Raw genomic sequence first — 12,918 nt, forward strand, 5'->3', positions numbered from 1 at the left:
AAAATATTCCTGCTCTACAGTTCTACAGTATCATGGTTGGGTTCTTGCCTTTTGTTTATTTTAAATCCTATTACGGGTAGGTTTTATTATTTAGATGTTATTTTCTTTTATACTTCTGAACCTTACAGCGGTGTGTTGTGAAAATTTCATAGGGTGGTTTCGTGAAATGTTTTTTTTTTCCTGTCTGAGGAAAACTTTGAATTCTAGTGTATTCATAAAAAGAATGACTGACTGTTGGAAATCAGTCATTTCCCACAGAAGAAAAACTGGGTTTTGCCATAACAAATGAAAATAAATAATGCACAAATAAATCAATTATGTGGGGATTCTTTTTGGTAATAATTTCCACGGGTTCAAGAAAAAATGTCAAAATATTGTTCCAGTCAGGCAATGGAAGTTTATGTATGGGAAATGTAAAGAGTCATCTTTAGAGCTGCATGTCTAATATGTTTTTCTTTACTTTGCAGTGACCCAGGGTGGGGATGCAATTGCATCTGATACATGTCCTGATCCTGGAATACCTGAAAATGGGAAGAGGGTAGGCTCTGACTTCAGGTAGGCCTATTTCATGTTTTTTACTATGAGGATAGTAAAACATTGAAGTTTGTGAAAGAATTTGTGGAATCTCCATCCAGGAAGGGATTCAGAACTCACCAAAGCAGGTATCAGAGCCCTGTCTTCCAACTGGGCTTGCTTCAAATGGACTAGATGATGTGCTCTTCCAATCTGCTTTATTCTGTGAATCTATAAATGTCATACAGCTTTTATGTGTTCATGATACACTGTTGGCCAAACACACTCTCATCTAGTTGTGGTCCAAATCAGTGGCCTATGAACTGTTAAGAAACAGCAGCAGGTTTAAGAGCACTGATAAGCTCGGAGAGGGTAAGGAGGAAAATTACTTAATTTTACCTCTAAGGGGTAGTCTGTAAATTGAAAGAGAAAGCAAACTAAAATAGTTTTAGTGAAACTGGTTCAAAGATCCAAAGTGCATGAACCCAGCCATGGAAGAGCTCAGCAACAAATTTCCCAGCAATGCATAAAAAATACCAAGAAGGAAAACCCAGTAGAACCTTAAAACTCAAAGTACATTTTAAAATATCCAAGGGAATAGAACGTCAAAGAACCTTGCAAACCACAGATAACTATGTTTTGAACACAGACTCTTAGGAATGAATGTGGGTAAAAGGTATCTTAAATGCCTGGAGCTTACTTATGAGCAATGCTTGTACTTACTGAACTGACAGAGTAAGACTATTCCCCTACCTCCTTCATCCCATCCAGCCTCTTATAATATTTTCATTTCACCAAGGGTATCTTACTGTTCATGAGGATAAACAAACGCATGAGGTGTTCAACAAGCAACATCATATAACATAAGATAAATAAAACATGTTGTATACTTTGATCACATTAATTGTGTGCATGCTTTGGGCCTCCAGTTCTGAATATTATTCAAGAGAAATGATAACAGTTTGTTTTACACCTAAACATTACTTACTAGCTGAAAAACTCATTATGCAACAGCAAATGTTTTTCATGTACTTTAAAGTTTGTTAATATCTATTTAAAACATATTTATCTTGAAGTTAACGGTCTAAATCTAGACAGACATTTAAATAGGAATTTTGGCTGGAATTTGGTTTTTGTTTTTCTGAAATAACAAATCAAGCTCTTCCACAGGAGAAGGGGAAATAATATTTCTTGCTGCTTGCATTTCTCCAATGTAATAAAAGTACTCTGGAGAGTAAAGAAAGGCTATGTTTTTTTTTTTTTTCTCTAAGAGGCAAGTATAAACACCAGAAGGAGCTATTGTTCTTGTCAGGAGAATGACAACTGTGAATATTAATCTGAACTGAAACACATGAAAATGCACATTATTCAAAATATTTTCCAGTCTACTGAAAGACATGTTATAAGCAGGATTGATGGAAAGGTAGAGGGTTGATTTTCCAGACAGCCTCAGACCCAACTGATTCAGTGATGACAAGTTCTTTCAAAAGGGTTTCATCGTTTTCAGCATAATAATGGCATTCACTCTAATATAATAAAGCAAACAAAAAGGTATTGAAATCCTAACCTTTTCTTTCTGTCCTCCTCCCATGCTTCTACTGTGTTCATTTCAGGAAGTAGGGAGATGATTTGCAGTGATTTTAAAACAACCCAGTGGATATTTAGATTTGTTTTGGGGGAGAAATGGCAAGTCAGATTTTGATAGAGTAATGAGAATGTGATCAATACAATTTTGAGGTCAATATCACATTTTATATTTATGTGAGATTGCAAACCAGTAGATTGTTTAAATGAAATCTGAAATGTATCTAAATAATACTTTTTCAGCTCTACTTAAATGTCATATGGTATGTGTGGTAATGTAAAAATGCAGTCATTTCCCACAATTTCACCAACGCTTGTAAAACAAATGGCTTTTAAATTTCCAAAACAGATTTTGAAAATTAAATCAATATTTTTATGTTAGTATTTTCTTTTTTTAAAATATCTTCTTACAGTCAAACTCTAGCCTTCTTTACAAACCCACAAATTATGTTTGGAAGGAATTAAAATTTAAAATAGAAAAATAAAAATGAGGAAACAGATTTCTTCCCCATGTTTGAAGTTTATAGAGAGAAGTAACAAAGCAAAACACAAGACTTCTGGTGCCCACAGATTTGCCAGGGAGGTAGAGATGAGGAAAAAAAATCAAAAAACCCAACAAAACTCCCCAAACTCAGTTAAAACATTTCACTGTTAAGCAGTGGATATTAAATGAACAAGGAATTTTCTTTGAAATCACATATCAAACAGGCTATAAGACATCTTCAAAAGGATGTACCCTTTTTAAATGGGAAACTGTCAAGCTTAATCAATGGAGAGACTCAGCAATTTGGAAGTGTGAATAGTTTTACTGTAGACTGTGATCCAGATACATCCCCTCTCCTAAGATACTTCTTTAGATCCATAAGGAGCTTTGGAGTACTTCCTGCTTTGCTCTTTAATGTGACATTTTTTGCTGTTTCTTCTTTGTTTTTATTATGTTGTATTCAGCATATTTATTTTGTGTCCCTTAGTTTGTTTTCAGACATTTCAGAAGATTACGCTCACTGTGTAAAACAAATGAAGTTCACATTAATTGCCCTTAGATCCTTAGATACAAGCTATTTCCAGAGGTTTAGGAAAAAACACCCCAACCCCCTGAAATACATACTTTGTAGAATAATATTGAAAGAAATTGAATCATCATCAATGCATAGCTTAGTGTGTAATGTTTTATGTATACATTTAATAAAAACTTTAAAAGTACTTCTACAATGATCAAAACCCAATTTAAACATAAAATCCTTACCTTACTTCTTTAGACATAAAAATATTCCTCCTGTTCATTTCTTTCCATCCTCCTTTTTCTTTCTGGGGGGATATTCAGATATATTTAAATTATAAATTGCTTCTGGAGACAGCCAGTAGTTATACATTTAATTTCACTCTATGTTTTTGTATGTGCACAGTTTTGTAATTCTCCTTATGTGCCTTGATTGTAGTAAACTTAAGGGAAATGTTAGCTTTCATGTTGCTTCACTCATCATTACACTTGTGGCATGGTCTTCATCCAACATGATTTTAAATACTTTACTTCTCGATTTCTTTTTATCACTGCTAGGTAGCAGTTTGGGTTTTTTCCCAAGAAAAAGAAATACAGAGATCCTCATTCTAGAAAATAGGAGAAAATTACATTAAAAAATATGTGTTTATGGCATTGAAATGTCAGATTAGTGAATAAAATTTTCTTTACCAAAGAAAGAAAATACATTTTATTAGTTTGAGGTTTTTTTTTTTTGAAAAATGCTTCATCTCTTTTTCTGAGTGCTTTAAGAATGTTCTGAAGATTTTGACAAGTATGAAATAAAGACATTTTTAGAAATTTACATTACTCTTCAAGTATTTTGATGCATTTTGCTCAAATTATGGAAGAAAAATGCCAATATTTTACCTGCCTTTCTGAGTTTTCTTATTTAACAGCTCAAGAACAAAGTGATAGAAAAAGCAGTTTTTAAAGCTTTTCTGGATTTGAAGCATCATACTAAAACTTCAAAATAAACAACAAAAAAAATCTTATTAAAAATTCCTGAAAGAATGAAATAGTACAATAGAAACACATAATATCAATAAACAATATAGTTATTTTTTGTGAGATTGTCTGAGAAACTAAGAAAATACTTTTCTATGAAGGGTGGGAATGAGCTCGTGATAGTGATTGGCATTATATGCAGTTCTTCACAGCACAGTTTTAAGCACTGAGCCTCGTGTGTGCCATATAGCTATCCCCTGGTGTTTAGGACTCAATAACTTACAGAGACTAAACTGAGAAATCTGCTTTTTTGAATTCACTTAGTCCATAACATGGGACTATCAAATACAGATTTTAAAAGTACAAGAAAACAAACAACAGAATCAGTTAATTATGATGGGGAACAAAGAAGGTCACAAATTGTAAATGGAGCCAGATATGTAAATACTGTCTAAGAAAACTGTCTGTGATATAGACCACAAGTGTATACATTTTTTGAAAATCTTCATAACAACTGGGCAGCATAAGTAATTCCAAAGGGATACATTTCAGTGTTACGAGGGTAATAGTCAAATTTCAGTCCTAAAGAATTTATAGTTTAATGTAATATTTTAGAGGAAATTTCAACAGGGTCAGGAATATTTAACAAATTTCTGTCATTGATTGAAATTAATATTTCCTGGTTATATGTGTTGACAAATTTCCAAATTGCTTATTCTCTCATTTGAGTGAATATAGCAATGTTGAAATGATTAATTAAGTAAGTTCTGTTGCCTGAAAGAATTGTGTTTGTGTATTTTCTTAGATAAAATATATATCCATATATTCATTGAACTCATATTGTAAAAGAAGTTAGTGTCACAATTGTTTTGTATTCCTTAAAGGGTGGGCAAACTGAATAATAGAACCTGTTCCTAGAGTATAAGTTGTTTTTTTATGAATACAATATTGACAGAGCACCTGAATTTTTTTGTTTGGATCTGGAAATATTGTCACTTGGCAATATTTACATTTATTCAAGAATGTTGATATTAAAATATATTTAATTACTTTCTTCTTTCTCCCCTTTTTCTCTTAGGGTGGGTGCAAGTGTACAGTTTTCCTGTGAAGACAATTATGTACTGCAAGGTTCTAAGAGCATCACTTGTCAGAGAGTGACAGATACACTGGCTGCCTGGAGTGACCACAGGCCAATTTGCAGAGGTAACTGCTATTCTTTGGAATTTTTTTGTGAAGTTTGGAAGTGTAATTGATAGTTTCTGCTGCAATGAAATTTAAAACTAAGCAAACTAAAACAGGGACTTATATCTCATGTGTATGTGTGTATATGATTGTAAATGTACAAAGATTTTTATGTAGCTTGAAGCATGCAATCAAATGTGTAGAAAGAGTACCAATTTAGGGAGCAAATTTATTTTAAATAGTTTTAGTTTCACTTAGTCTTCTTTTTGTCATTATGAACTTACTTCAAGTAAAACTAATTAGTTAGGTTTATGTTAATTTTTTCTACATTAATTCCAAAATACAACATTCTCATGTCATGCTGTTATCAGTCTGAGATATTTACCTAGTCCTGATTTTTCAGTCAATTCCTTTCTGTTCATCTATTTTGCTCAACTTTACATAAATCCTGACCTTCTAACTTATTTCTAAATGTTTTTGCATTTAGACCCTCCTGTTTTAAATTCCTGCCTGCCCCACTTTTAAGGAGGACCAGGGGAAGTGGCTTTTTGTTACTTTGTATATTTTTCTATTGCAATCTATTGTCTGTAAAAAAAACACAGAAAAATATATAAATGCTGCCAAAGTACATCAAATGTGAGGTGTATAGGGAAAAATGGGGTGGATCTCTATGTACACAACCTTTTATCTAAGGAGAAAAATTATTTGGGGTTGCACATTTAGATTGTATATGCCAATGAAAGCCTTGACCCTTGAAATGTGCTTCCCTTATACTCTCCTAATACCAGTCAGTCTAGCCCAGATAAACAGGGCAAACCACCACCATTAACTGGAAAAGAAAAAAAGAAGTCATTCAAGCTGATAGAGATACTTTTATTGTCATTTTGAGGTAGATCAAAGTGATACTTCTTGTACACACAAAATCTTACCAGAATGCCAGTTACCAGGGCAGCAAATGATACTACTTTAAGAAACACTGGAGGATTTCTAACACCTGAACTTTAACTTTTTTTTTTTTAAGAATGCTACAACATAATCTCATTTATATAAAACTCATATAGGTCTCTAAAAAGTTTTTATTACCTAGTTATTTTGTAATTCCTTTTTTTTTCCCTGCCACCAGATTGGATTTTTTTCAACTTGTATTAACCCAGGCATGCTTCATTCTCAATAGTGTATAATTCTTGGTCAGTATTATGGTGTGCATGTTTGTGGATTGGGAGGAATGAAAGAGGCAGGTTTTATTTGCAGTCTGTGTTATTCTCAATTCGTTTGCTGGCCTCCAAGACGCCAGTATTCATAGTGCTCATTTAAGCACCGATTAAAAATAAAATACACAGAGCAAAGGAGCACTTATCACATTTTCTAAATTATCATCAACTTAAATTGGAAAAACTGATAAACTGCATGTGACTACTGTGAGCTTAATGACTTCAAGAGTACAAGTTTTACTGAAGAAGCTGATGCTTGCATTTACCCCAGAATGGTGATTAACAGGGCTCAAAACTTAAAAATCTGAGGGACAGTCACAGGAACCATCTTGTGCCCTTTAAAGTAATGTCAGGAACTTGGCAAGTTCCTGACATTACTTTAAAGGGCACAACAGTGGCTGGGGTCCTAGGGTGCCCAGGACCACTGGGGTCTGCTCATGGTGGTGGTGTGGCTCCTGGCCCACCCCACCCCACCTGGATCACAGGCAGGGACTTGTGGGAGGCCCCAGATGCTGCTTACATTAGCTTGGTGAGAATGTAAATGCTCCCAGTTTCCTTGAATTCCACACAAAAACCTTACAGCAATCCGTTCCTGTTTTCTGTAGGCAGAATACAAGACTATCTGACATTGTTCTACAATCTTTTGCAATAACTCCATTTCCTAAACAGACCTCTGGGCTCAACTTCAATTGTGCCTCTTGCTCGGCTTTACTCCTTTCCCCTCCCCATCCTTTTAGCCTTATCTTAGAAGTTTGAATGGGAGAAAGGTAAAAGAGTAACAGCTTGTATCAAAAATCTCTCTGCAAGGGAGATGTTCTGTAGCCTTTCTTCTTTGTGGACAGCTACAGGAGGGACCGCCTGGTGTTTTTATTGCTACAAAGTTGCACCTCTGGATAAGTGTCTGCTGTAGCAGACCTAAGGCGGGAGGAACTGAAAATAAAGTAATAGATTGTTTGATAGTTATGGTCCTGGAAGTACAGTGTTTCTAGAAGTTACTAGAAAGAAAATACCCTGTATTTCGGATCCCATTAATTTGTCCTTGTTATTCCCTCAACTAAAATAATATAGGTTGCTTAATAGAGCAGTAATGTGCCAAGATTTCTGTATTGTTTTCAGGCAGCATAGTATGGCATCCTTAAATGTGATTAGTTTTATGTGATGCTTAGGGACATGGTTTAGTGATGGACTGGACAGTGGTAGGTTAATCCTTACACTCGGTGAGCCTAGACCTCTTTCCTAACCTAAGTGATTCTGTAACTTTTTCCATGTTAAGACACCCTTTAAACAACTGCTAAGTTATGTTTTTGTAGAATTTCCTATGTAGATAAGGGGTTTGTTTAGACTTCTACTGGGATTGTAACATAAGATTTCCATGTGAGCCACCTGAGACTTAAATTGATGGGTAGCTATTAGGACAGTTTTGGTCATAAACATGGAATCTTAGAATGTGTAGTGGTTTTGATTTGTTAGTTTGAGATTTTACTAATTTTGAGATTTTTTTAATTAATGTGTTGATGAGTGTGGCAGGTTTGGTGTTGGCCAATTATTAGTGTAATTTTTTTGTTGTGAGATAGGATTAGGAGAAAGGTAAAGTAGGTTTAAAACTTTAAAAGAGTATAAAGAAAACTTTTTTAATACTAAAAGAAAAAAAAGTGGTAGGAACTAAAACATGACAGAAGGGAACTTAAAGATCATCTAGTTACACTCTCCCTGCAAATATAAACAGACATTTTCACAGAAAATGGAGTCCCACTTGATAAATCTTGTCGTAGAATTATAACGAGTTCTCAAAGTCTAGTCTCTTAACATCGTAACAAAGGACCAAGTGCTGGTAGTATATTGTGATGTAAGGACAGAAAATCTGATAGTTATTTGCATCTAGTACCTTTTTTCCTATTTGCACCAACAGGAAATTTGTACCAATGGAAGGGTACTTCTATTTATGGAGAAGATAAGGCTTCCTCCCAGCAGTTCATGAAGTAAACAAACACCCATATTTCATGCTTTAGAATGCAGGCAGCCACAGAGAGAGATGAAAACTAAAATTTTCTAAAGTACCAGAAATATGTTGTGTTCTGTGTTCCTATATTCAGAAAACGGATGACTAAGTTTTTAAAGAATCTAGTCATTCCTCTTGCCAGAAACTTAAGTAACTGTAACTGAACTGTAACTTGTACTGAAACTTAAGTAACTGAAGGGGCTAAATTACATCAGAAGGTAGTGGAATATATATGGATAGATTCTGAGATTCTGAGATTTGTATCTAAGAAATTCTACAAAATTTGTACTTAGAAATTTTAGCATGTTGAAAAAGTACTGTAATACCATAAACTTGACATGACATTTTGAAATATTCTGAGTTCTGTAAATCTGTGTCACTGGGAATTATATGTCTGAATATTTTTAAATGCTTCTAGTTATTTAAATATTTTGAGAAATTTGAATATTCTTGCAAAATCTTTCCTAAATGCTCTTTAGAAGATAATATTTTTAAATGCTGACTATCTGATTTTGCTGAATGTGGCAGAGAGATTGTGATGGTTTCAGAACTCAATCTGCTTTACCAAAGTCAGACTACATACCAACTTGAACCATTTTATATTTTTTTCTTCCGAATTATATTTCCTATTGTGTATAGAGCTAAGACACCACAGTAGGTCATGTTTAAGTTAAAGACATACAGTTACATAAATATTGTGATGTTTTTCTTTCTCCAATTCATGGGGAAATCTGATCTTTCTTACATTCATGGGTAGAAGGCTCCCTCCATCCATTTGGAAATGGTAAACCTCTCTCCAAACGGAATATTGATATGATAATTTTGAGCATTTAATCTACATAAAGTAAGAATAAAATGTTGTAAATGTTGGGCTGGTTAAATTGAAAAGTGCTCATTTCTTCCCCTGTAGGTAAATTTTCATGATATTTTTTATCTGGCTGAAATATCTTTAAGGGCAGATTGTTATGGAATATATCAGCATAGTAATACTCTCATGGCAAGTTGTTGCTAATGCTGTGGCAATTTTATAATATTTATTTTAAACACAGCATCCAGTCTAAAACAATCTGGTTTGTTGGTTATCATTTTAGCTAGAACATGTGGTTCCAATTTACGCGGACCGAGTGGCATTATCACATCACCAAATTACCCGGTTCAATATGAAGACAATGCACACTGTGTGTGGGTCATTACAACAACTGATCCAGAAAAGGTATGCTTTTTCTCTTGTCTCAAGTGAATTTTGGAATTGTCTTAAAAATATTTTATATATATTTGCAGAAATGCATGAACACATGCAAGTCTGTATGTTCATTTAAACACAAAAAGGAACAGAGTAGAGTTGTTACGAAAATACACTGGGCACTAGAGAGGAGTAAAGTAGCATGTGTGAAAATGTCCACTCAGAGTAACAGGTCTACTTAAAATTTTCAAGTTTTAAATTCTTTTTTTAATGAGGAGCAGAAAATCGCAATCAAAATTCCACATTGTTAAATAAGTTAATAGTGAATTTTTCATGTTGCGCCTTGATATTAATCACTGTTGAATCTTAACACAAGATTTCTTGGCATAAAAACTGGACATTACATGTAAGTATTTTGACAGCTGTTGTTAGTTATTTTAATACCTACATAATTTCTTTTCAATCCACTGTTTTCCAGTTATGAGTCTCAATACATAACTATAAATTAGTCATCTAATTATGCATAAGATAGTGGTCATACCAGGATATTTTTACTGTTTTTCTGTGAAATCAGTAAAGGATGGAGACGCCCTACCTGTAGGAAAAAAAATAAGAAGAGAAGTTAAAGAAGTACTTTACTTATATTGTACTTCTGTGTAATGAAGTGCTGAATAAATGAATTGCTCTATGGCAGGGAATGCATGATCTATATGTACTTTCATAATTGAAAAACATATATTTCCTGTGCAGCTTTTTTGAAGATGGTATTCTTGACTTCTTTAAAATAGTTAAGGAAAAAAAATGTTAATCTTACCATAAATAAATGAAAATGTTTAGCTGCAGAAAAGATAAATTTGCTGCATGCTTTCATAGCATATTTTTGAGATGTAAATACTGCTGCTTTGTGAAGTTAATTAAATTCACTTTTTTATTAAAGAGGATTCAGTTTGGCTCAGTAAAGATATGTATTCAGGAAAAATGGGCAAAAGTACAAAACTACTATATTGAGAAAGATTTTACTGTAGTGGGACTTCTTGCAGTACAAAAAAAGCTGTTTTCAGTTCCAAACTGACCTGTTATATTTTATTTAGAATAGCAATTAGATGTGCATATTTCTACTAGCAGGCCTTTGAGTTTAAAATCATTGCATTTTATGGAAATTATTAAATTACTTTGCATTTTTAAATATAGAAAAGCATTTAAATTATGGAAAAAAAATTAATCTACTCAAATTTACATTCAGAAGTGTGTTGTCTTGTCGATTTTGCAAAACACAGTATATTTTTGGAAGAGAAAAATTAAATGTACACTAAAAAAATAGCTGAAATTCCTTCAAATAGAGGAGGTTTCAGCATCTTCATGCTTTCTTTATTCAGTTAATTTTAAGTAGAAAAATTGTTACTGACTATGCTGTTAAACTGTCCAGTGTATGTTTTCTGTGGAGACTCAGACTTACCTATGAAAACCAGTAAACCCCAATCTACTACAATAATGCACAAGTTGCCTTCATTCTATACAATGTATCTTTCTCAGTGAAATTAGGATTTTAGTAGTGCAGAATTTAACAAGATTGGTGTGAATTATTGGACTTGAAAAAACACTACTTTTAAGTAGTGTTCTTTGGGCAGGTTGCTAGTTCATCAGATACAAGAATGAACAGCAGGAATTGCACACCCAGGCAGATAAATTATGTTAAGTTTCACAATTAAGAGGTCTGAGTAATTCTTGGAGCTTTCACCCAGAAAAAAATTAACATTTGTTATATCCAGCTGTGTGGAAGGTAAAGACATGCTAACAGACACTGATAATCACATGAGAAAAAAAGGTGTAACTTTTAAGTCTTTCAATTTTTGACAGGATGGGCAATATTGAATGGGTTACCTTTCTCCTGGACTTGGATTTGTCTAGCAGTGCAACCAAAGAAGAATTTTCTTAATTTGATGTCTCTTGAAAAGACTGTAGTTGCTTTAGGACCATGATAACTGTAAATGTGAAGTATTAAAATCAGACTTATTTAAGGCTTACAGTATCGTTAGGTTTCTTTCACATAAAGTCTACATCATCTTTATCAGTATTGGAATTTCTATACTCAAATAACTGCATTGGGAGTTAATACGTACCCTTTCAGTTAATAAAACATGTGAAAGAAAGTCCTTTTACTTTACAGATTATCTGATTGAATGGAACACTACTTCTTTTTAATAAAAAAATATTGCTAACATTTTCAAATCTATGAACTTTAAAAAAATCAATTACTAAATTAATTTTCAAGTTTCCAAAACAATGAAATTATTTTAAGATATGCTGAAAGTTTTACAGATTTTCACCCTTGACTTTTCTTGGAGAATTGTTGCCTTGGGCATGAGCAGAGAGAGTGACAGAACTCTTGAAAATTTAACTGTATATTGAAGGTCTGATTTTAACATTACTTTGAGGAATCTACTCTTTTGACTTGCAGATTTGAAAATATTTATCAGAATGCTTGGAGTCCTGTTGATTTTCTTTTCCAGGAAGCAGACAGCTCATGACATATTGTTACTCTGTATTTTAAATTACTTTTGACTTACTCTAAAAGTGAATTTCTGGAATTTTATCAGGTTACTTTGCAAGTAGAATTTTACAAGATAGTGCTTTCTCTTAACATAACATTCTGTGCGTTTTGAAGAGGATAATGCAGTTAAAGAGATTTCTTAAGTTTCCTTCCAGAAAGAAAAATATATCTCCCCCAAAAAACTGCAAACAAAACAAAAAACCAACAAACAACACCCAACAAAAACATACCTAAACCGTCATAAGCTGGAATATCTTTTTTTATTTTTTTTTAATGGAAACATTTTCCAAATTTTGCATTCCGGTGCTGGCATGGGGGCAGACCAACTCAAAATGAAAACAAATTTCAACATCCTATAGAGATAGTAGTATGGTTTCAGGTCTATATCAAGATGATTTTAAGTGAAATGTTTTTCTAAGATTTATTTGCCTTTTTGTTAGCAACACAGAAATCTAAATTTGAGTCTTCTCCTGTTCAATGGTGTTCCTGCTTATTTCTTCCTTAACCATTTATTTGTTTTCTCTGCATCCCACTATTGGAGCTTTTGAGCAGCATCCTACTGAGTCATTTATTAGACTTTTAGTACTTGCATATACAACTTTATGGTGTTCTTCTGACTGTGTCAAGTGCATGCTGTAATTTTTTACAACTCTTCATTGTTTTAGTTCTTCTGTTATGCAATTTCTCAGCTTTCTAGAGTCAGTTACTTTGAACTCTTTTGAGGACCTA

General features: G+C 33.3%; 1 protein-coding gene across 1 annotated transcript in view; it reads left to right on the forward strand.

Moving 5' to 3' along the window:
- The window catches only part of CSMD1 (CUB and Sushi multiple domains 1), a 1,067,000-nt gene that overhangs the window by 740,427 nt on the left and 313,655 nt on the right, over window positions 1–12,918 (forward strand). Inside the window, exons 8-10 of the mRNA XM_059842787.1 lie at window positions 468–555; window positions 5,142–5,266; window positions 9,547–9,668. Of these exons, the coding sequence (XP_059698770.1) occupies window positions 468–555; window positions 5,142–5,266; window positions 9,547–9,668 (335 nt within the window). The remainder of the gene's footprint in view (window positions 1–467; window positions 556–5,141; window positions 5,267–9,546; window positions 9,669–12,918) is intronic.

The sequence above is a fragment of the Haemorhous mexicanus genome, chromosome 3 (assembly GCF_027477595.1).
Source record: "Haemorhous mexicanus isolate bHaeMex1 chromosome 3, bHaeMex1.pri, whole genome shotgun sequence".
In the NCBI taxonomy this organism is placed as follows: Eukaryota; Metazoa; Chordata; class Aves; order Passeriformes; family Fringillidae; genus Haemorhous; species Haemorhous mexicanus.